The sequence below is a fragment of the Apostichopus japonicus genome, chromosome 13, assembly GCF_037975245.1.
Source record: "Apostichopus japonicus isolate 1M-3 chromosome 13, ASM3797524v1, whole genome shotgun sequence".
Classification (NCBI taxonomy): Eukaryota; Metazoa; Echinodermata; class Holothuroidea; order Aspidochirotida; family Stichopodidae; genus Apostichopus; species Apostichopus japonicus.
The window spans coordinates 18,584,918-18,611,281 of NC_092573.1; the positions used below are offsets into that span (position 1 = coordinate 18,584,918).

Here is a 26,364-nt window from a genome sequence, read left to right on the forward strand (position 1 = left end):
TTATTCATTCATCCATTCATTCATTCACCATACCTGTTTGTCTTTAGAGTCCAATTGCAACACTTCAAACCTGGAGTTGCCAGGTTCCTTCACTTCTTCTTCTGTAAACAGTGATAAAAAGCTTTGTAGGAGTTGAGGTTGGCCCTTCAAAAGTGGTAGAATATTCTTCTTTAGCTGGAGATACAAATGACAGAAATTTGATGTGAACAGTTGTCATGTTACTTCAGATCAGATTAACATGAGGTCTCCAAATGTCAATGCCAAACATTATCAAAGCCAAACTTTAAAAACTTGCAATGTTACATGGTTTCACGATACTATGAACAACCAGTAGGAATATATATACAAGCAACAAGACTATAAAAGCAAGACAAAACTAAAATATGACAAGTTATCAAAATTATCAAAAATAATTCAAACCTCATTTGAATTTTTCCATTCTTCTCATTTGTACTGCCTGTACTTGAACTACTGCACTGTGCCACACATGTATCATGCTGGTAGAAATGCTTAAAATTGGAACAGGGTCTGTACTGTACAATGTCACTTGTAGAGAGAGGGGCTCATATATCCCATACAGGGTACACATATCCCATACAGGGTACACATATCCCATACGGAATACACATATCCCATACAGGGTATATATCACATACAGGCTATACATATCACATACAGGATACATATTATATATCACTTACAGAGTACATAAATATCACATGCTAGGTACACATCACATACAGGGTACACACACCACATACAGGGTACACACACCACATACAGGGTACACACACCACATACAGGATACACATATCCCATACATGGTACACATATCCCATACAGGGTACACATATCCCATGGAGGGGATGTATATCCCATATAGGATATACACATATATACTACACAGGGTGCACATACCACATACAGGATACACATATCCCATACAGGGTACACATATCACATACAGGGTACATATATCCCGTACAGGGTATACAAATCTAAAGTGTTAGGTATACACATGTACACAGCTTATGTTATGTCAGTTTTTGAACTGTTAAAGAGGTATTGGTATATATTAATAATAATAAGTAATATTTATATAGCGCATAATCAGCAAAGCTGCTCAAAGCGCTTTATTGTGAATGCAGACTGTGGATGTTATGTCAGTTGTTTATCTTTGTGCCCATGTGATATTAAAGCAGGGACCTTTATCACATTCATGATACATAGATACTGTATGTTATTACATATCTGTGCACTAAAAGGTCACAATGTCAGATCAAGGCAGGAACTTGGAGTACAGTACGGTTTCAGTATAATGGCATGTTTCTGTGGTTCAGTCATCTTAAGTACTTGGAAGTACAGTAAGGTTTCTCAGTGGTTAACGCTGGTGCCTTCCAATCATAAGGTACCCGGTTCAAGTGACTCCCAGATTAATGTATGTCGTCCAGTTACAGAGTTGTCAATTGACAATTCATAATCATGGACGTTAAATATGACTGTAAGAGACTGACTTCGGTCAGCTTGCGGCTTTGATAAGTCAATGATGCTTCTTCGCAAGTTCCTGCTTGCAGAAGGATCTAAAATACATACAAATACATACAAATACATACAAATACATAAAATACATACTACATGTTCATAACACTGTTCATAACACTCAGCTCTAGCCTAACCACCTTCTTTGTGTATATACAGAAACGAGAGTTGAAGCTTATTTGTTATTCATACTTTAGGAATATTTAACCATCTGCTTTCACCTTTTGTATTGAGATATATCAAACTTCTATCAATTTCACAAGGAATATTGTACTTGTCATTCCAGCAGATGTGAAGTGGAAAGTTGTTACGAAACACAATAAACTGCTTCGAGGTCACGTTTTTAACTTTCCGGAGAGGAATAAATGTCACCATGGAATGTTTTCTAGAGACATTTATGAATGTTAATTACCTGTTATTACTATCATGTACTAAAGCATGTCATAAATGCATAATTTCATGTCGAGAATGACAAGCAATGACGCACTCAAAATGCCATGCAGTCTCCTTGTCATGTAAAAACCGATGCATTAACAATTTAGAAAGATCATTCATAAATTCAAATTATTAGACGAGAATGTTCTTCAAACTTTTGATATCAATGACAAGAATCTTATTCCTGACAAGACAATTAGTTATTGAAACGTTTTATATCCCACAAATTTGTGATAATTTTATAAATCTACAAAGTACTACAACATGACATTTTGATACATTTGCTAAACCTTTGTACTAAATAAATGTGGAATTTATGCTTGTCCATTAAATATGACAACTCTCTTGACTTTTTCACAAATTTGAATCTCACAGCACCCTCTATTCTTTTTCGATTTGGCAATGATGTTTTTGATTTGGCAACCTTCGCTTTGATCTTCTAACAATGTTCCTTTCGGCAGGGTAAATTGACTTTTTAGTTTTGAACTAACAGTCTCATTTTGAAAGGACCTGCTTAGCAGTGTTAGTATTGATTTGACTTATATTTTATATTAATTTATGTAATTTAACCGAATTAAAACAATATATTGAATTGTTTTGTTTGACAGAATTCCGCACATAGGTTTCGAAACGATAAAAAGACAAGTTCAAAAATACGATCTAAGTTCTTTGGATGGTAGAATGAGAAGGGAGGTCATTGACCGGCGGGGGGGGGGGCAGTCATAGAGGGTGCACAGTGTTAAAAGGTTACCAGTTCACTCTAGGCATATTAGAGAGAGAGAGTGAGGAGGTTGTGAGGAGACAGGTAAGCAAGGAGCCCAGTAAATACTACTACTATGACAGTGTCTGGAAGATGAAATGTGGAGAACTGGATGCAAGAAATATATATTAAACCCATCATTAGGTTGTCCATTTAGTCTGAGCAAATTGAAATCTCATTTTGAGTAATATTTATGTACTTGGTATATAGCCACAGACCTAGTAAATACTACTACTATGACAGTGTCCGGAAGATGAAAAAGTTGAGAACTGGATGTAAACATTTATATTAACCCTTGGTCAGTGAACTTTCATTGAGCTAAAGAATTTAGGTTGTGGTTTCAGTCTGAGGGCATTGCAATCTCATTTTGAGTAATACTGTACTTGGTATATAGCCACAGACGAATGTATTACTACGATTGTCGGGAAGATGAAAATGTTGAGAACTGGATGGAAACATTTATATTAAACCCTTGGTCAGTGAACCTTCATTTAGCTAAAGAATTTAGGTTGTGGTTTCAGTCTGAGCACATTGCAATCTGATTTTGAGTAATACTGTACTTGGTATATATCCACAGACGAATGTAATTACTACAAGTGTCGGGAAGATGAAAATGTTGAGAAATGGATGAAAAATTTAAATTAAACCCTCAGTGAACCTTTATTTTAGGTTGTCCTTTTACTAAGTTTGAGCAAATTGCAATTCCATTTTGAGTAATACTTGGCACAGAGTGAGTAACCGTTGTCAGCCACAGACAAACGTCTGTTTCAAATGATTTCCAGTTCAGAGCAGACCTAATGCTCTGTCATATTTCATAAATGTATAATCTGGTCTAATGATCATCATAGAGGTAGTTGACCTAACACGAAAATTTTCAAAACCATATGCTTTCTGTACTATTTCTCTTTTTTTTTCTCTGCTGTAAAGTTGAAAACTCCCCCACAATTTTTTGTTGCGCTTTTTACATTAAGTTTAATAGATATAATGATAATAATGATATAATGAGAAACAACTGGGTTAATATAATATTGTCAAAATACTTTTTCTGATGAAATTTTACCTGCATTATCAATCTTACCTAGTTTGTTACAATTTGTGTAGATCGCTGCTTAAAAGGTTTACAATAATGAAATTACAAACACATTTGGAGTGTGCTAATTGCACAAGTTTGGCGGGTCTCTGCTTTTATCATCATTTGCTGAAAAACTCCAGCTATAATAATTGAGAGGGATAAGGAAACTAAACCAGTATATCATTTTGAGAAAATTCACTTTTGATGGAGCATGATGATGTCTAGTGAAAGCAGGAGGCAGATTTTGTCTTTTTAACAGCAATCTGCAAGTCTTTTAAGGTTTGACCAAGACAAGTAGGTTCACTGAAACAAATGTTTTTCTTTCTGTTTCAACACAGTTTACACTGTTTTCTTTTGTTTTCAGATCTTTATGTTCATTTCCATCATTAAAAATCCCTTAGTTATTAATCCTTAAGAATAACTATCGATCCATGTTTATTTACTCTTATTTAAACACAAGTGTTTTTTTGGTTAAATTTTTAATAACTTTCTTCATTTTCTGTGCTTTGCTATTGAATTTTGAACCACATCAGAATTCAATGAGAAAGTCTTTAGCCCAAGATAACCATGTTCCAACTTACAATCTTTCCTGCAACCTATCTTCCTATCAACACTTGCATGAAAATGACTAAGCGGTCTCACCAGGTACTCAACTAATAATGACAAAATATACAACTTTCTCTTTCCGCGATTCTCTCTTTCTTTGTTTCTTCTTCCTTCTCTTTTTGACTTTGACAAATTTTTGGCTTTCTTTCTTCTGGTTTGACTGATTTTATTATTAGACAGGTAGCTACTCATTAGTAATAAGATCCTCTTGCCCTATATATATGTACCACAGATTACAAAGTACAGTAAAAGGAATTTCAAAATTAAGTTCAAACAAATGCCAGCGAAGAAAGAGACAATCTCCATGACGACCATTAACACTGACAGTTTAATGGCGTAACGAAATGTTCCCTCCGAAATGAGACGGTATGCCGTTGCTAAGAAACAAAACTTTGGAAAAATGTTGTAAAAATAACATACATCTGAAAACTCATCTGGAACGAGCAATATATCATCGAAAGGATTCGTGACGCAGCTGTCATATTCAAGTCAGTAATCACGCAAAAGACACCTGCATTTTTTTGGAGGGGGGAGGGGTTCTTGTTGGGGGTTTTTTTCTTTCATTGAAGCAGTTCCAATATGAAAAAAAACCTTTCTGATAGTAGAGGGCATACTTTACAAAATAAAATGAAGCTAAAACAATTACTGTAAGTTTGCAGCAGTATATAAACAGAGCCATGGGTTATAACATGAGCAATCTTTGTCCTACCATACCATCATCAATCAACGTTTTATGTTAAACAAGGCCCAGTGAAAAAATATCAACAAACCACCTCCATTATGAATTCTGGATTTGCATCAAGCATGTTTTTACCTTTTCCAACTTCCACCATTTAAATCTCCTTCCTTCTGCAGTGAGTTTGTAGATAATATTTTGGATGTTATTTGTCACTACTAAATTCTCCTTCACCCCTCAGCCTTCGTTTGAAATAAAATTTCAAGTAAAGGTTGGAATTGTTGACATTTTACAAGTTGCCCCAAGAAATTTATATTAATGCTTTACATATATGCATACATGTGTGTCTGTGGATTGAGGAGAATTGAATTAACTTCCTTAATTACCAAAAAAATTTGTGCTTTAAAGGCATTGAAGACTCGCCCACAAAGAAATGTCTCATGTCGGTAATCTGACCTAGTTTCGAATGAGGTGTAACAGAAGTGTTAGACATCACCATCGATCCCAGAAAATACACACACAGTTTGCTACCGTCAGTAATTAGACACTAGTGTACAGTCAATATATGCAGCTACGGTCAATACCCACAACACAGTGTAAATAGCAGCAATGGACATCTCAGGTCCAGATAACAAGGTATCACATTTCATTACTGTCTGCATTTTGTAGCGACAAGAAGAAAACTTCACTTGCAAGCAACGGAAAGTGAACTTTTTCAGATGGCGGCACGCGGTTTGGGGCGAGTCTTCGATGCCTTTAAACTTCAGTTAGATAGATAGATCTGTCAAATGATAAATTTCAATCTCAGTTTTCAGCAATAATCCTTATAGGTTTGGTATTCGTTTTGGGCATATAACAGGGACTAATTTGAACCAGCATAGCACCGCAAAATGTTATACAAAATGGTTCAAGTTGCTTAACAAGTGTTAAGCAACAGTGTTAAGCAACACCACAACACCTACCACACGACATAAAGACTGCCAAATCTCTTGCCATATTTAAGAAAATTTTAAAGACACATCTTTTTAGTTTCTCAACGTGATTTTGTCACTTTTATATACTCGTGTTTTTATCTAGACTTTTACTTTTGTACAACTCTATTTTATTTTGTGCTTATCCTTTGTTTTGTTTTTTTATAGGTATTGGTCTGTTTTATAGTCTTCTCGTGTTTTTAGATTATTGTGTTCGTATTTTACATACTGTTTAATTTTCGTTATTGTGTTTTCTAGACTTTTTATTCCTTTAATTTCTCTGTCTTTCTATTTTTAAAATTTTTTTTTAGGTTTTGTGAAGCGCCTAGAGGCCTGGCGCTATATTCAGAACTTATTTAGTATTATTATTATTATTATAGGATGTATATAGTATTTTACACAGGAACTACAGTACTTAATGAGAGAAAAAATTCAGTCTTCGAAAATGCTACACAAAATTTGAACGCTAATTTATTCCCTGTACATATGTCATTATACATGAAGTCAACCAAATTGCCAACTGAAAGCTGACTGACGAAAGATTTAAAAACCAGGATCATGTCCTGATTTTCAATTCACAATGACCACCGTTTATCCCATCATTATTCTTGAAAATGATTCTCCTGCTAAAACCCATAAACAATATCTGTGGGTCATTAAATGCTTCATTTAGCCAAGCTTCATTTCAAAGAATAAGAACCGCTGCAAAGATTTATTTACTTCCTATTTCCCTTTTTTGCCTCTGATTTGCAAACACTTTAAAAGTCATAAATCAAATCAAATTCATTAATTACTGTACTCCCTCGTTTACTTTAAATTGGTGGAAATATTTACGAGGGTTGTACGAGGGTGGTCCAGGTGGGTGAAATTAACTAACTTGAAATTGTATTTTTGAGTAAAATTATGTAGATTTGGTAAAACTGTTGACCACAATGCAAAAAAAGTGGCTTTAAGATTTAAGGCACTGGTCAACATTTTAAAATAGATGACTTTTCATTTTGCAAGCAAAAAATTAGGAACTCACACCTACTGTATGGACTATATTTGCTTGCAACTCTGGCCTACAAAATTAACAGTAAAGAAGCTTCCAGAAATATTGTTGCAATGCAGAACTTAGTCTTGTTGGATCATAGTGCCACTGCTGTTGTTTGCTTCTTAGCAAACTTGTAAAGCTGAAGAAAAAATGACAATGACATATCCATCTGTCCGTCCATCTGTATATCCATCCATCCATACAGACAAACAGACATATATCATTCAAGTTTTTCCTTCTTTTCATATAAACCTAAGCCAGTAGTTCTTACATATATGTAGCCAACAGGTCAGATCCATTCTGAGAGATTTCAATCCAGCCCCCCACAGAGATGGAACCTAGCATTAATCACACCTATGAGTTACCTTAAGACATAAATTCTCACCTACAGGCCTACCCTGCACAACGCACCATGAATCTAGCTATAACAGAAAGAAATTTTGGTTCCCTCTGGCCCAATTTGCTCCAGCGAATTTATGTTTCTCCCTGACCCTCCTGAAAATTATGAAGGTCTTACCATTCCTGCGTTGACTAGTTTGTCCTCGTCCCACTCCAGAATGGTGTTTATAATCTTGTGGTAGTGGGTCTGTTGCTTGCTGAAGTAGACTTCGACTTGACGCAAGAACAGACGAACTTTGACAAATTCCAAGCTCTCTTGAAGCTGTGTGACCAAAGAGAAAAAGAAAACAATATTGTAAAAATATAATGACTAAATGTTTACATGAACTATCGAGCTTATTATTGGTGGCGATCCCTACCAACTGAGCTATCGAGGCCATTGTTGGTTGAGATCCCAACCAACTGAGCTATCAAGCCCATTGTTGGTGGCGATCCCTACCAACTGAGCTATCAAGCCCATTGTTGGTGGCGATCCCTACCAACTGAGCTATCGAGGCCATTGTTGGTTGAGATCCCAACCAACTGAGCTATCGAGCCCATTGTTGGTGGCGATCCCTACCAACTGAGCTATCAAGCCCATTGTTGGTGGCGATCCCTACCAACTGAGCTATCGAGCCCATTGTTAGTGGCGATCCCTACCAACTGAGCTATCAAGCCCATTGTTGGTGGCGATCCCTACCAACTGAGCTATCGAGCCCATTGTTGGTGGCGGTCCCTATATAGCCAGTTCTTTGCTTGTGGGGCAAGTGACAAGCCACAGAATCTTGAATACCACGGTACTGGGATCACTCCCCGGTTTGTTTTTTGCCCCTTTCATTTTTTCCAATTCTGAATTGGTTCATCAGTATACAAATATCAGTTATTTTCTGGAAATAGTGATGCAATCAAACAGACAAAGCAATGCAACCCTGACAGCAGTAGGGAAATTTATCTCATCAGAAATGAAACTCATCAGAAATTCAGCTCTTCTCTTCTTCCAAGGTTTTCCATTGTTGCATTTAGCTTTCTTAATTTTTACACGCATACGAGGGGCAATAAACCATCTGTGTTACCTTTTCACTAAATTTTCACTGATACATAACATTTGACATTGAAAAGCTTTGAAAGTTACTATGTAAAGGTGAAAATCAGACAGCCCAAAGTCTGCAGTGTTAATTGGAATATCAGAAGCATGGCAATGGCTTCCAGCCTTGATAGGAACATCCATGTCAATAGACCAGTAGCGCCAAATCCTCAAGGTAATGGCAAGATCAAACACTAGAAGCATTCGTCACTCTTGTAACTTCCAAAGCAAATACGTTTAAGGAATTCTTGATAGCCTATTTACCGGTCAATATTAACATGGGCACAAAGAAATATGGTAATGTTGGGCTGCACCCTTTCTGCAATTTTATACTCATGACATTTGGTAAAGCTAAGACTTCCATGGATTTTTTTCGCAAGTCTTTTATCAAACTTTTAGAATTTCTTTTTAGAAAATTCAAAGAAGATAAAGATGAATATATCGAAAGAGGCTAAACTGTCTCCTGAGCAAAATTAGAAAGATGATCACTGATTCAGAACCACACTTAGTTTGGAGTTTCACCAAAAAGTGTTAGATTGTAAGTCATTGCAATACGTAATCAGCTTACAATGTATCGGGAATTAGCTGGGTGCTACCAAGTTGAAAGAAGTGGCACCTAACCTATGTAGGAAACATCTGTGCTCCAGTTGCGAAGTTATGGGCGTGGTTCGGCGCCCGCTTATCTTCACCCTTGCTTATACATGTATGTGATTTTTTAAGCGTGCATGTCTATTTAATTTCAAATTTGTTTCTCATGTTTGTACAAGATACATTACAATATAACATTACAGTAGGAAGGTTAACCAATGAAGGACACTAGAAAAACAGCAAGGCTGTTATCTCAGCTAGTGACCAAGATTTAATAACCTCAACAGTATTTCTTTGTATATATATATATATATATATATATCTATAAATATATTTGTATTTATTTGATTACATCTGTCAGTATGTGTAGAGTAACAAGTCTTAAAAAGTGTAAATTGATAACTTAATGTACTGTTCATATTTATGTATAAATAAATCAAATAGTAACGTGTATTATACTAGAAGTAGAAAGTTTATTGCCAAATGCTGATATTATTTATTGATACAGTATATGCTGTTGTAAGACTTGTCAATCAATACATCATACTGTACACATTAAGGTATAAAATTAAAATACAAATATACACAGAAGATTTGAACATTTGAGGTTTGAAGTATCCACACACAATATTGCTACAGGCTATAAACTGCACAATGCACCTGAAAATCACATACATTTATGTTTTGATTGACATACATGTTACAGTATTAACATCTTCATTAATGATAAGTATACAAATTAGAAGTAGAAAGTCTATTGCCAATGACCTTGAGACAAGGAATGACCTTGAAGTACAATACCAGGGTTCAAAAAGCCTGTCTAATGGCAAAAAATGAACAGTGAAATCAACAATGAACAATGACTAATCCTCAACTGATGGTAACTTGAGGAGCCAAGACCTCTGGAAAATTAAATTTGAAATATTATTACTCTTCAAAGACGAAGTTTCAAGAAGATTTGGATGATGTCCACATCCTGTAGATGGTATCATCAAATGGACCAGCTGACTGAATTAATATTATAAATTCCATAAAATTAAATCTGCTTTAATTTTAACAAAAGTAATTAATTTTCCACCCTTATCCCCAACTTCCCCCACCCCCCCCCCACCCACCCACACACCAACACCCTCTTCCGAACATCCCACGTCCAAAAAGTGCACCTTAACTTATAAGACCATCTGGTTACCATCTTATATTATCGTCATACCTGAAATAAAACATTCCAAAACCCTACAGAAACAAACTTGTGCATCTATTAAAATTAGTTTCTGAATACAAAGGGCAGATACTTCGCATGAATAAATGTCAGTTGGGGCGTTTTGATACACGAGCGCTAAATTTGTCGAGCTGATAAATCAGCAAAGAGTGCAAATCATATCTACTGTATTAGCAAGAGAATACTGACTCTGAGATTTCTCCTGACAATGACTGTATCGCCCTTCCCCCCCCCCCAAAAAAAAAAAATAAATAAAACAGGTGAAACATGTCTTTTGCTAGGATTTAAAATGTCATTTAGAATAACCTTTCCACAAAAGTGGAATGAAATACTATTTTCGTATCAGCATTGTCACGATCGGGCATCTGGATATCTTTAAGTTTCCATATGATACACAAACCAGTTTACAAGAGGTGAGTTTTCAAGATAATGAGATGTACCAGGCTCTATTGTAACGTAACACCGCTAGTATCTACATCTCACACAATATCCCTTTATTTACCATACGGTACATCCTCATCTCTGTGGTCTTCTTTCACTTATAACCTTCGGTTGAATTACATCTGGTGTCTTACAAACCAGAGAAGTGATATATATGTCTAACATCTAGGTGTACATATCAAAATCTTTTGAAAACGTGCCAAATGTATGAGATCTGGAAAAAAAAGTCACAGATACACAATTTCAAGTAGTATTTTAAATGCAAAAGTTGAGGTTAAACTTGTTGAAGATAAAAAGACAACGAAAGTGGCAATTTTGGAGACAGCAACAGGAAGGAACAACGTACATTCTTTTCAGCATATTGATCTCTGGTGACCTCTGACCTCCACCAAAAACAATAGGGTTCTTCTACTAAATGTGACGCATACACATGGTAACTATACAATTAAAAGTATTCATACTTCCTATCATGTGATATAGTGTTTACAAGGTTTCCAGCATTTGACCTCTGGTGACTTCAGATGCCCTTTGACCTCCACCAAAAACAAAGGCTTCTTCCTCTCATTATGACACATATACATACCATGTATGAAAAGTATCCATGATTCCTACCTTGAGATATCCTGTTTACAAGCAGGGCATCACACTTACACAGGCCATCTGACTGCATTGGCACAGATTCTCATCAAAAACAATAACTCCCATAATGCCAGGCAGACCCCCCCCCCTTCCTCTATATACCTCTATAATCAACCCTATACCAGCAATCTCCCTATTCACTATCCACTTCCCATTATTCCTCCCCTATCAACATTGTCCATCGCCTTCTCTCCTCTCCCTACAGAACATCACCATCCTTGTCCCATTGACCCAAACCCATCCACCCCACTGTATTGCCCTCCACCTTACCCCATATCAACATCTCCCCCATTAACCCCCCACTACTGATTACCTTTCCTTTACTCCCCCCACTACCATCTTCATCCCCCTCCCCATCACCACTCTACATAACTATCTCTTATTAACTTCCCCCACAAACATGACGCCAACGGCATCTGAAACCCACAGTAAGATTGAAAATGTGCTTCAAACAACCTGCAAATTTTCTCATTTTAGGTAAAAAAAATTGTAATTTTACAAGTATACATTGTACACTTACAGACTGATGGCAAATTATTCCAGTCCGTGAATGCCTCGACTACCATCGAACTATCAAATCTTCTCTTGTTTTTCTCCTCGTTTTTTTGTATCAAGTCAATTTTATGCCCCTCAAGGATTGGTTCAAAACTCAAAGTGATCCCAAGGTTCTCACGTACCCACTGCGTCTGACATACACCTTCTCTTGTTACATATTGCTATGAAGGGTACAGACCTGTATATGATACACTGATGGAAATATATTACCAAATTCACTCACAACAGAGAGCTACCATAAATTGATATATAAACTTCTTAACACAATAATATAAAACATAGCAATTCCGTTATTTGGTCTTTATTTTACTTTTACAATCCTCTAACATAACAGATACTATATCTTTTTCTTGAAGTTGAAAAATCTCTAATCCACATGCAAAATTTAAAACGTTACAGAGGTGATTGATATAAAAAATATAAAAAATAAAAAACTGAAACATTTTGAAATTGTTAAATGTCACATGGCTTACTCTTGGCTTCCCATAGTATTATATTGCAAGGTCTCCCAGGGATTGACTAACTGTATTATTAGCCTGCATAACTGACCCTGGTTTTAGAATCCCAGCACACCTGCATGCCAACAATACAGATCCATAGTATATACTGAGAGCCAATCAAATTCTTACTTTAACGAAGAAGTAAAATTCTCCTACCAGCTTTAAGTATGCATAAAATATGAACCCTCAAGTTTAAGCCACTCTAGGCCATTTTGAAAATGGGTTGTCAAATATTTAGATTCATTTATCATACAGTACTTAACGTAATAATCTGATCAGAATCATACATTAAATACCTCTTTGTTGATCTTGAGCATAAAGGAAAGTGTTTCGAAATATTTTAACTTATTTTACTTTTGAAACTAAAGTAGGAAAGGAAGCAAACAAAATTTGAGAGAATGAGGAAGAACTAAAACTGGTAAAAAATGTCAAAACTGGCCAACCATGCACATTTACACATCAATCAAGAACTATTGAAAGGCACCACACATAAAAAAACATTTTTCTTTTCTATCTTTATTAAAATGTTAATTTAAATAAAGACGACATTACAATCATGAGATGTCTCCAGTTGTCATCGACTGCTAGGAATGGAAACCTGATCACTCGAATAAAAGCAGCTGTTTTCTGATTGTCAAGTAACATTTACATGGCACGCTAAGACTAGAGAAATCATGCTTACTGTATTGGTGTCCTTGACAGATAAATGTAATACTCTTTTTAGGCCATAAAATTTGTCTGCTTTCCTATATTGATCAGAAGAACTGATCTAAATGGGATGTGCGCTAGACTCAGTAATCCAGTCACTGCAATTGATGAGCCTCAGATGTTTAAAAAATACAACCTGGACCTAATACCATTTTTTCTTTTTAATGGTCTGCAAAATACAAAGATATTTTGTGTCTTAATTTATTCTTTTTCACTCAGCAATGACCTTCCAAACACTGTCATAGCAGATCAACCTTCAATGGCGATAACCTAGGATCTACAGTACTTTATATCTGAAACAATCTGCTCCTTTCAATGTTAAGTTGCACAGGATGTTCTCTTTGTATTTAAGTTAATTTCACCCTTTTGAAAAATATAGACCGTAATAAACATATAATACAAGAAATTAAATAAGAGAATTTTTTTTTAAACACAACCACCCCCCACCCTCACCCCATCATTGGACCAGATGTTTACTTATTGGGAAGACTGAAATGTATTTATTTGTCCAGTCTTTCGCTAAACAACAAAATCATGTAAATAAAGATAGCCCAAGCAAACAATTTGCCATTAAGGGATAATTATGCTTTTTGGCATAATTATGCCTTTGGGGTATAAACAAAGGTCTCCTAACCTTCATGGACAAACAAGGGATTATTTCACATGACCTAAATTAAGAATCTTGTTCCTTTAATCCAATATCCTGATTGGTTCAATATGATGACATCAAAGTAACATACAAACTGATTACAAAACGGGAAAAATATAAAAAAATCAAATTTTATGCAATCAGCTGACAAAATTTTGTGGGGTACTCCAATATATTATTGTTTTTACACACACTTATATTTTATCTGTGTAATTTTAAATTTTTCCAGCACTATTTACAAAAAACAGACACTATCTACCCTGTAAGTACAATTCCTGCTCCTACAATTCCTACCTAATGCATGATAACTCACCAGAATATCATGATGAAGATTTTACAACAAACTATGCTACTACTGTGCTGCTATTTGCTTCGTAAGTATTCATCAGCAAGTGCCTGTGATACTGTTCTTAATATCTTTTAATTTTTACAAGACCTATTACAAAATCTGACAGGAGAGGCCAAACTTGTAATTCTTGCATCAGTGCACAAAACAATAATTGTCCAACATGCCTATAGAGGCAAGTTCCATCAAAATTTCTCAAGTCCTGACAGACTTTACATCTTCAACATGGCATGAAATATCATATTTTGCAAATACACAGATACACCCTGGGAATAAAGGCCACACATCTGACAGTACACAACATGTCTTTTTCATGGGTTTTGGGGTTTTTTTTGCTTTAAATGCAACATTTAGCTTGTCAAACAAATGGAAAAATATGGACACACAGACCAATAAAAAGTAAAATCCAATCCTTGGATGCTCGGAAGAAACGAAACAAAACTGAGATTTCGCTCGTTCGAAAATTTCGGAGGTAATAGGAAACGTCTTCTCTAGTCATCTTAACAAACCAATGGCATAAATCATATCTTGTCACATTCTAACATGATAGTCGACAAACTGCAGATTTAGAAAAAAGTAAGTTGAGTATTTAGTTTATGTTTAGATTAATGGCTTCTGCCACCTGGTTCACATCTAGAGGAATTAACGTTATGTGGATGGTAATCCAGAATAAATTAGGTAAAATTAATACAAATAAAAGATGATAGTTTGTACAAAATTTGCTCGGGATAACAAAATGCAACCTTTTTTTTTTTCCCTTTCTTGAGTGTTTTCTTTTTTCCCCCATCTTCTTCTGTCTCTTTCTGAGAGTACTTGAAGAAGCTCTAAAACGATTTCTGAAACTCAAACAAGTTTTGTTTTTTCTGCTGACATTTAGAGATTAGACTACTACATTATATCAAATCAAGGACAGGCTAAACTGAGTGGGATAAATGATGAAGATTTTATTGTAGTTGAAGCAATCAAGGATGGATTGCTAACCAAATAAGACGGTCTGGTATTTTCAGATACTTCAGATACTACTGTTTGTGCAAACTATTGTCAGTCTGTTCTTTCCTACTGTACAATGAAACTTTTCCAAACAAAATGTGGTTGAAAGAGGCTAACTCTTGGGGTGGGGGTGAGGGTCCCTAATCAACATCTATTGCCCCCAGAAAGTATGAAGGGATTAGTCCTCTAGTGAGTTGTATAGCCCAAAGGATAACAGCATTCCATAACATATGCTAGCATTTTTTGTTCAGATTGTATGATGTTTACTGATCTGGGCAGCCCCACTCATGACAAGAAAGACCTAGTGTGAACTAACTGCACAGTGAAACTGAGTACAGAACACCTGTTTATGTTTCATGTGCTGCTGTCATGTTTTATCCATCAACCCCTATGCAAGTGGGACCTCTAATGGGCCAACTAGTGGCTATTGGCATGGCTAGCAGGTAGGGGTGCAGCTAGCAGGTAGGGGTGTGGCTAGCAGGTAGGGGTGTGGCTAGCAGGCAATGGCACAGCTGGCTGCTAGAGGCATGGCTAGTGACTAGCAGACAGGGGCGCAACTAGCCACTAGTGGTTCCTCCAGCAGCTCTAGGGGTGCGGCTAGTCATGGTGTCATCCTAGTTTAAATGTTACTCCTAACTGGTTTGGCTAGCTGAACCAAAACAAATGAAAAACAAAGACAAGAAATCAAACTTCTTTGATTTGGATCTTTTCATTAATGTTGTAAATATGAAACTGAACTTCCAGCTCTACATAAATTCATAAATTTGTAAGACTTTGAAAGGGGAATTATCTTTTCATGTGAAAGAATGTTATTTTCTATGGATACCAAACCATATTTCAAATAAAAAGAGAATTCCCTTTCTCGCCAGCAGTGATCTTGTGACAGTACTAGAAGCTTATAAAAAACACAAAGCAGTTAACTTTATTTTTGGAGAAGTTCATTATTATACACCAAAAAGCTTCAAGCTGTCAACAGTTTTCAACATTAAAAAAGCCAGGGCTCTAATTTTATCCTATTCCAGAAGATAGCCTGTAACTTCAGTTGTTGGGTACATACATAAGTCATCCTTAAAATTAAGATAATTTATCAAATCTGGACTTATGACTGCCTAGCTGCCTCCCGATCAATATTAATAAAGTAGTTATTAAATGTGTCTGCAATAGGACTTGTAGGTCATTGATCTCGCTTGAATCATGTACTAGCCAATCAAGGCTCTTATTACAATTTTTACCAAGCACATCCCTGATATCATGCCACGTTCCTTTCATTTATTGCCTTTGTGGAGGCACGTACTGAGTTTTTCTAATATGGATTAGACAGGTTCACCGAGAGTCATATGTAATCAATGTAATCAAGTCAATTTTACAGCAGAAATTTTACAGCAAAAAAACAAACACAAAAAAAAACATAAAAATTTGTGTTACTTAGCAAGCAAGCTCCTTTTAGAAATTTTGAAGCACTTTCTAGCAGGAATCATGTTGATCTGTTCATGTCAGAGATAAAAACATGAATTGGATGAGCTTATTAATACACTTTTCAATTCCCCCAAAACAGGATTTTGAACTGTGTAAGTTTGTTTCAGCCTTTTCCAAGGTGTATTTATTACATAAACCATCCATGGAAAAATGCAGATAGCACTTCATTTCTTTTGGTGTTTGGGCGTCAGCCGACGACTGCTTATTTTAATTAAGAACTATTGTCAAAACCAAACAGGATGTGTCTTGTTTTGTCGTCAACTTTTGTGAACTGTTAACTTCATCATTAGCTGTTTTAATTATGATGCTACTTTGACTTAATAAAGGTCAATGGACACCTAGGAACAACATTGTCCTAATCACTCTAATAGGCATTAGAAATCATGAAAATAGATGCAACTTGTATCAAAATCCATCAGAGATTAACCAATTTTATAAGTCTTTTTTCCTTAATTCTAGTTTCATTAACGAATAAATATTAGCTATCTATGCACATTGATGATGTAAAGGGAGTGACTGCCTAGTTTTCTGTTACATGTTATTCCTTGTTTTTACAACCATCATTTCAAGGACACTGAAAAGAGGTTTGTAGCCTACGGCAAGATTTGAAAATACTTTATTGTCTTCTTTGAAAAGAGGAACATGACATTATTCAAATGATATATGTGGGCTTGTAATTATGGGTTAACTCATTAAGGGCTGAAGTAAGTCATACATCATAGTTTGCACATATTTAATGAGTTTCCCCAGATTAATCAAAACTTCAAACGTTTATATCTTGGAAAACAAAAAGAGCTTTCGTAAATTCTCAAGAGATTTTGAATGAGATTACCACACAAGACACATGTACTCAATATGTGGCAAAATTGGCTAGGTGTCTTTAGACTTTTAAGAAAACAAAAATTGCAGCTACAGAATTGGTATTTCATCTTTTAAATATATGGGAGTGAAAACTATCAAATGAATTTGTATTACTTTTAAAGAAATAGAACAAACTCACTTCACACATTTTTCAAGCCCAATTTTTGGCAGGAAATCTTCTGGAACTAACTGTTCAGTATCCGAGACGGAAAAGAAAATTGAATGAGCTTACCCTTTTCAATTCCCGAGCAGTGCTGAGAGGCAGGAATGCAGTGAACTGCAGAATCAGCTTAGGGTGATCCTCCAAGAGGGTGAAAACTTTCTCGCACAGCTGTTATATTAATAAAGAAAAGAGATCAGGAAAAATGATTGGGAAAGAGAGGAAGTTAAAGAAGGGATTAAAGCAAATTCTCCCACTCTTCTCATATGAATAAATAATGAGACTAAAATAAAAATGAACGGAAACAAGGAGATAGGATCCAAATCTGGGATTCATTTCACAAGCAGAGAAGTACAGACATACACCTAAAATCGCATGGGGAAAGTTAATTGTATCTTGTTTACATTGGAGGGTTTTTCCAAAATTTCTTTGACGATGTTACAATCTAGATAAATATGAGGAATTTCGACTGGGTCGGACTTCAGATTCGACAATTAATGCGAAACGAAGGGAATATATATGTTCACTTACAATCTAGATAGCTACAAGGAATTACGACTGGTATGGACTTCAGATTCGAAAATCAATGAGTAATGAAGGGAATATATATATGTTCTCTTTAAAAGTAAAACATAATGAAAGGATTGATCATAATGAACATAATGAAAGGACTCAACAATTAATGTGTAATGAATGGAATATTTATGTTCTCTTAAAAAGCAAAACCTAATGAAAGAATAGGGGTCCACGTTTTTTCCAAATTAGCTTGTTTTTTATGTACCCTTCGCATTGCATGTCTTAGTTTCACCGTGTTATTGGTACATTTATCCTTTAACAGTAGAACGCTGGTTTTTCCATGTAAGTTCATTTTCTATAACCAGCAAAGATGAGAGCAAAAGTGAAACGCTTAGAACCTAATTTTTCTTCTGTCAACCTCAAGAGCTTTTTCAACTCGTTATCAAGTTAAAAGTCAATGTTTCTCTTGCAAGAAACACGATAGGTGCTACTTACGTCGACAAGACCTTGTTTACTATCTGCTGTAAAGTCCTGAAAGTAGTGAAGAAGCTTTAAGTACTTCTCTGGGGTAGCATGGAAGATTCTCTGTGTGGCAGAAAGACAAGATGTAATTTATGAAATGTGGAGGAAGGAAAGGGTGACGTGGAAATTGATGTTTGAGTAGCAGTGCTCAAAAACAAAAGAAGAAAGACAGTTATGGGTCGTCAACCGAAATGTGACGTCATAACGTCAAATATGTGTAAGTACTGGATTCGACTGGCTAGATAGCCCGATTAAAATTAGACATGTGCTGAGTAAAGTCATGCCCCCGACCCATCCGCTACACACCACCCTCAGCAACCCTGACCTTCATCTATATGATGGAGATACTTACTTTAACCAACAACTTATCTAAACACTTATTCCAATTGGGAGATAATCACAGTTTAGAGACCTAAGACTTGAACAAGTCTAAACATTACATCATGAAGCCACATATATGCTTAAATTTGTTTATGGGTTTTTTCATGTACATTGTTAGCATGACCTAATAATGGCACTGGTTTCATTGTTAAACAAGGTTTCATTATTTTGAAAACTTTTGACATAACAAGGTTTCATAATCTGCATTCACCTTAGATAATAAGAAAAGCAAAAAACCAAAGGAAAAATCTAAGGTTTCACCACTAAGTGGCATTACATCAGACAATAGCAATGCAATTTTCCTTAGTTATTGGCTGCATGGGGGAGGGGGGACGGGGAACATTCATAACAATTTTGATTTCCATCATATAAGCTAATGAGGGATGGTTGGGTTTGCTTGTCCTTTAATTCACCTATTGTACAGTGTTCATTGTACAAGGTTGACTACATTTTGAACTCATAAAATAAGGAAATATTCATATGAAATCACTCACATTCTGATAATCATGAAAAAAGACATATGTGAAGGGGATCATTCACACACACACACACACATATATATATATATATATATACTGTATGAACTAAAAGCTTGTCCTTGACCTGATCTGACACACACATGCCCATATAGAATCATTATTAAAGTAAGTTACAATATAAACAGCACCACAGTTGAGTTCATTTTGAAGGTTTTTAAGTTAACAAGAATAATAGTGTTTGCACGGGTTATCCGGGTACCCGGGTACCCGCCCGACGCGACATTATCCGGTTCCTAATTTATTACCCGAATCCTACGCAAAGTGTGACTTAAAAAAAAAAAAATGGCAAACCAACGGTTAGGCAGATTTCCCATTGACATAGTGTGGTGTTAGGCTACAATGTGGTCAAAGATAACAGCAATAACGAAGGCTTTCCATAGATATCTTATAACTGCGTAACAACTTCAGCAAATAAACAGATGGTTAGGCTTAGCTAGATTTTTCATTGACTTAGTGTGGTGTTAGGCTACCATGTGAAAGAAATTATTATTTATTCATTCGTTTATTTCATACAAGGAAAGGCTGACAAGGAATTTTACAAGATGTTTACGGATTATAGACGGGATAACTAAAAAATAGTAATTGCAAGTGGCTTTTTACTAATCGTTTTTTTTTTTCCAAATGCGATCAAATTGCGCGTATCGTGCAATCTCGCGGCTAATGCGACCCATGGGCCTGCATAATAGATAAAAGTAGTAGTAACAACTGTTTAAGAGCTACATTGGATATTTATATGGTTTGATCCAATAGACGTGCACAAGCGAGCATAAGCAGCGGCGGCAGTGCGATGTTAGTAGTAATGCTAATTATAATTAAATAATTAATTTACTAACAAGTTAATGAAAGAAACAAAAGCAAATAAAAATTATTGAGGAAGGTTTGATACCTCATCTTACACCTACGTATTTGAACATGAAACATTGTCAGTAGAGAATATAATGCATTTATTATAGCATTCAATATGTAATTTCTTGATAATCGTGATACACTAGGGTAAACAATTTTTCCGGGTACCCGGATACCCGACGGGTAACGGCCCTCGGGTACCCGGTTCCCGATTTTTGGACCCGTGTAAACACTAAAGAATAATAAACAAGGGTTTGCACTGACCACTATAGAGGCTTTAACCACTATTGCCAAAGAGAGTTTACTAACAAATATGACTTTTGATTTAGTTGAAAACATTTTGTATTTTTATAATATCCTCATGGGAAGGTACAGTTATTTTGAGATACAGCATTTTGCTAAAGGTGTCAGGAAGGATGTCTGGTTTCAATGTAGTGATGTCCACAGAGCTAGCTGACTCATCTCATGAAAACTTTTCTCAAGCTCCTTTTAAGGATCAACTCCAAACTGTTGAGAAGACACAGCCATTGTGACATCGTCCCACATTCCCAGATAAAGACAACCGATTGCCTTCTCTCACTATTTGGCTAGCGGCAAGAATGTGACTTACATACTGTAGGTTTGAATCCTGGATAGATCATTATGTTGTGTCCTTGGGCAAGACACTTCATCTCATTTGCCTCTCTTTATCAGGGTGTATAAAATTAAATGGTGGGGGGGGGGTGGATCTCAGAGATAAACTTGGAAAAATAGTTAAATGTGCTGGATTATGGGCTGCACCCTGTGGGAAGTTCCCTGAGGGTATGTACAAATGTGGTGTACTGTACCGTCTGTTTGGATTTGTGAACACTTGGTTGTGCCGGAACCAGGAGAGTTACTGTACATTGTTAAAGTCTCATGAGAAGCCCTTGGCCTTGATACAAGCCTCGAAACCAGATTATCCATGTAACCACAAGGAACACAATAAGCAGAGCTACATGCTGATAAAACAAAACCACCTTTTGCAATTTTTAGTCTAAAATCAAGGGGTGGATAGCAAATGCCTGCAGGAAAACAGTGTCAAGAAATACAGGTTATTTTTACATTTAGTTTCTTCAAATATTTAAACCGTGTGTAAAATGGCAAACTAGAGATAATTCTGCCATTTACAAACTTCTTTCTACATTCCTTTAAGCTGTAGACAAAGTAAGAAATTAACTAGAGGAGCTTGCTGTCATAAAGGACAAGAAAACTAACAGGAATGCAAATTAATCAGTAAAAATGCTGAAAGCAAATCCTTCCAAACAGAGAAAAACCCTGACTTTATGGATCATGTGACTTTCAGAGAAAACTTGAATATCAAAGAAATTTGATGATGAACCTCTGGCCCATTGTAGCGGATTGCATGTGACAATTGTTGGGAAATTATATTTCAAGAACCAGCGAAAGAGGAGAAGTTTCCCTTCATTAATAAACGTCTAAGCCCTAGAGCACAGCCTCCCCCCCCCCCTGAACCAAAAGGGAAAATAAAATATTATTGGAATGCTCACAGCTAGCCAGTAAAATAAAAAAACTCTCTTTGAACTGTCAGGTCTATACAGGTTCTTGAGAAACCTCTCTATCCATTTGGCTAAAACTCTCTAGAAATTCTGTACAAACTCGTAAAGTTTTATTGCGATTCAAGCCTCTCTTTCTCTCTCGATGAATGCACATGAATGAAGTGCGTCAACTTGTGAATAGTAATTTCTATATTTGCATCAAAATTGAGACCTGTTTTTTTTTGGAAATCAGTTTAAAAAAAAATGTCCTTCTCAATACATTATTCGCTACTTTTAGCCATTCAAGACTATAAACATATTCATGGTTATGCAAAATTGGTATGCGTAGAACCTCTTAAAATTCACCTGATATTGAAGTTGCGATTTAAAGGACAGGTAAAGGTGGCGCCAAAAACATATCTGCTAAAAATAATCTGCTTCTTTAATCCAGCAGAATAGCACTAGGAATTAAGCGAGTAATAAACTTTTGAAATTCTGAATATAAAATGCGCATTGCGTTAAATTTGTGGACTCATTTTGCTGTAAAATTTGTGGACTCAACTTTGGTGGACTCATTTTGTTGTGGACACATTTTGTTGTGGACTCTTCTTCTTTACAGAGCGATGGAGTGTGTTACTCTTGAAGTGACTGTACACAGACACAATTGTATCCACACAAGAACTGTTACATGGGTTGATGGGTAGTGTTCGACCGATAATCGGTTAGAAAATCGGCATCGGGCCGATTATCAGACAATAGGTAAATAATCGGCATCTGCAAAATCCATTGCGCTACCAATTATGCAGAACCTATTAGTACGTTCCACATAAAGGATTGTATTTTTCAGCGCATTTTATTCCCCACAACCACAAATAGAGAAGAATTGACATCATTCAATTCAACCCTATTCATAGCCGGGGAAGGTGCGCTAATCTACCTTGTAATGGTATCGCAAGTCCCTCACACATGATTGTACTAATGCTGTTCGATATACTACAGTATCCAATTTTGGCAGTTAACATCATACAGTATACCCGCGATAAGCTTAGGGGCCGACACAATTATTTTTTTTAACTTCGCTTCTTGCATCTAACAAAACCTCCTGTTATCCGTGTTTAACGATTGATAAGAAAGATTGATTGTCTTCACTAAATATAAAACCCAAACAATATACTTTTTAACCACTTTGGCCCTTTCACTGTATGTGAAAACTGGAAAGTGAAAACGATAACATGATGCTTTGATCATTGTGAGTTCTACGTACATAAGGCTAGTCTGGCTAGAGAACAGTTGAGCCTCATAACTGTTCAGTTTGCAATGCACCCAAGATTTTACAAATGCTATAAAATGATGAAATACAAAATACTCTAAAAATTCCTAAAAAATATTGGCGACAGTCCTCAGTAGTTCTACTGCATTACAGTATTTTGTGATTAGGAAACCACACTTACGGATATTTTTGCGAAAAGCACAAAGCAACTTTTTTCCCCTGACCGCATGTACCATACCTGCTAAAATAACCCCTTTCAGTAACTGAACTCCCGCATCCGACTAAAGCAAGTCTGATTTCCAGCTACACGGGCCACAAAGTCAATGGGACTTTAGTGTGTGATTTCTCCAACATGTAGTTAAGTCAATGGAGAAGCGCCATTGACTTGCTATGTACAATCGTTTGAAACAACGTTCCATCAGAGTTTTCCCTTGCAGATGGTAATCATTGAAAACTTGAAACAAACGTCTAGGATTGTGTAATTTTTCATATCAGATTATAGGTTTCGATATCAGATTACAAAATTATGAATGTTTTATTTCCGTTCAGTCTACTTTTCACTTTATTTAGGTTGCAGTTGCAACACTGATAATGGTTATAATACCAGTTGTAAAAGCTGGCCCTAACTTTTTTTTTTCATTCCGTAGCCAATGGCTACTATTTCCCCCTTCTGTAGTCTGTACAGCACTGCCATGTACTGTGTTGTGGTGGGATTGCAATATTGCGACTCATTGTTATAAACGTACAGCGCCCCATGTATGTATTACAGTGTTCTTTATTTGCTCCATTAATCTTTACTTTGAAAGTTAAGTTGTTCATTAACATTAACATTCATTAACATCTTTGATTGTATTGGACTAGAAGTTGGTAATCATGCATAACACTTAATCATATATTCGGTCAGTTCCACGAAAACAATGAAATAATCAGTAATCGGCATCGGCCGATTGTCACAGGAATTAATCGGTAATCGGTAATAACCGATTATCATATAATCGGTCGAACACTTTTGATGGGAAATCTAGATTATGGGTGAATATTACATGTAGCATTTTTCTGAATATCTTAAAAAGTTAGAATGCAATCCAAAACCCAGCTTTCACCGACTCAAATATGCGGTAGCTAAATGAGTACACTGCAGCAGTCACATGTAAAGAGGACATGTGTACTTTCAATTTCTAAGAGAAAACAAATTTTTCTCACAAAAATTGATCACATTGACATTACTTCCCTATAAAACACAACAAAGACTGATTTAGTATTTACAGTGGTCAGCCAATGTACTAAACTTAAGTAATGAAGAAAATTGTCCACTTTGGTGAGATTATCTTCTTCATGTTTCCACCTCACCTTCTTCAATCCTCACAATTTGTAGATCCCTTTCCTCATAGAAGAGCTTTAATCTTAGAAGATATGCCTTTTATGAAACCATTATATGATTTTATGAAACCAATTTTTATGAAAACCTATTTATGAAACAACCCTCCCGTTGCCTGTCCCCACTCTCCCATCTTCCATCCAATTATTATTTCCAAATTCCTCATATATGTTTTACTCTATATCCATCCATATTATTATCACCATACACACCCTTCCACCTCATTCCATCTCTGGACTTTGTCATATATAACTATAGGAAAACTATTGATCACTTGCACGGCTTGAGACTATATATATCTATATATATTTTATATATATATGTATATGTATATATATATATATATATATATATATATGTATATATATATATATATATATGTATATGTATATATATATATATATATATATATATGTGTATATATATATATATGTGTATATATATATATATATATATATTTATATATATATATGTATATATATATCGATATATATATAACAACAGAAACCTACCTTTGCATTGGTTAGAAACATCTTCGAAAAAGCAATTTCTCTTCCCTCTTTCTGTAAAAGATAAAAGAAATGAACAAAAAGACAAAGATAAATAACAAAATAACAAATTAGCGACAGCCCTTCAAGGCTTATTTGCTGGCCAAAAAAACGAGTTTTTGCAAGAAAAGATAAAGAAATAATTTGAAGAGCAAAATTGATCTAGCAGCAAAATAAGAAAATATTGATCACAAGAGATTTCTTGACAGCAGAGAGAAAAATTATTGATAACAGATGTTCTTGCTTTCCCAACATTTATCTACCGGTAAAGCATGCGAAAGGAAAAATTGATCGGTTAAGATAGCAAATATCCATTTACAAATGACGCAAGACCGACCGTATACTAAATACACAAAGTGTCAGACGTAAAATATTAGCACATTCCGTAGCAAACATCTTCATAAATGGCTTCCAATCTTTGTTTATCCTGACAGATATATCAATATTTAAATGTAAACATTATTTAAGTTTTTCTCAGTTTAACAGTTTATTCTTAATGACCAGGCTAATATGTCTTATCTGTTGTTTCTTCTTTAGGAATAAATCGTGTCTGTCTTCTTCTGTTTTACAAATGAGAGTATAGAGTACTATACTAAACAAACAGAAGAAAATATTGACAAATAGGGTCGACGGTTGACTCGACGAGAGAACTTTGTACAGACTGCCTAAGTTTGAACGAATCGAATAAACCTGAGAGATAGTTGGTACCTCAAAGAATTTCCAATTTCCCCTGAGCTACTTCCCCTACTCTCAACCACCTCCAAACTTAACTCTTCTTCACTCCTACATTACAGTTTGTCTTTGTTCATTTAAGAGTAAAGTTCCTTAGACGTGATCTCCTTTGTCACATACAGCTCAAAGTTTACGGTTTAACAGCTGTGAGTAGCTCCAAGGGTGAAATCTAAGGAATTGAGGCAACAGAATTGGAAGTGCAGACAGAGAATCCACTATCTGTGTGTATCAGAGCAATGATTCTGCTTTTCATATTTCATAAATGAATATTAAAAATTATGGTGGTCAATGGTGATGTAGGAGGGGTGGAGGGAGGAGGGGAGAGAGTGTGTGTGTGTGCAGTTAAAGGAAAGTTCCTAGTACTATTTGGTATTAGTAATTCATTCATCAAGTAAGACTTTATAAACACCTGTATGTAATTCAGTGTGA

The 26,364-nt window shown here is 35.6% G+C and overlaps 1 protein-coding gene across 1 annotated transcript in view; it reads right to left on the reverse strand.

Annotated features, from left to right (window-relative positions):
- LOC139978464 (uncharacterized) overlaps positions 1-26,364 on the reverse strand; it is a 179,363-nt gene that overhangs the window by 124,232 nt on the left and 28,767 nt on the right. The window contains exons 16-20 of the mRNA XM_071988719.1: positions 25,168-25,218; positions 18,698-18,787; positions 17,759-17,857; positions 7,610-7,753; positions 34-174 (exon numbers count right to left, since the gene is read on the reverse strand). Coding sequence (XP_071844820.1) covers positions 34-174; positions 7,610-7,753; positions 17,759-17,857; positions 18,698-18,787; positions 25,168-25,218 — 525 coding nt within the window. The remainder of the gene's footprint in view (positions 1-33; positions 175-7,609; positions 7,754-17,758; positions 17,858-18,697; positions 18,788-25,167; positions 25,219-26,364) is intronic.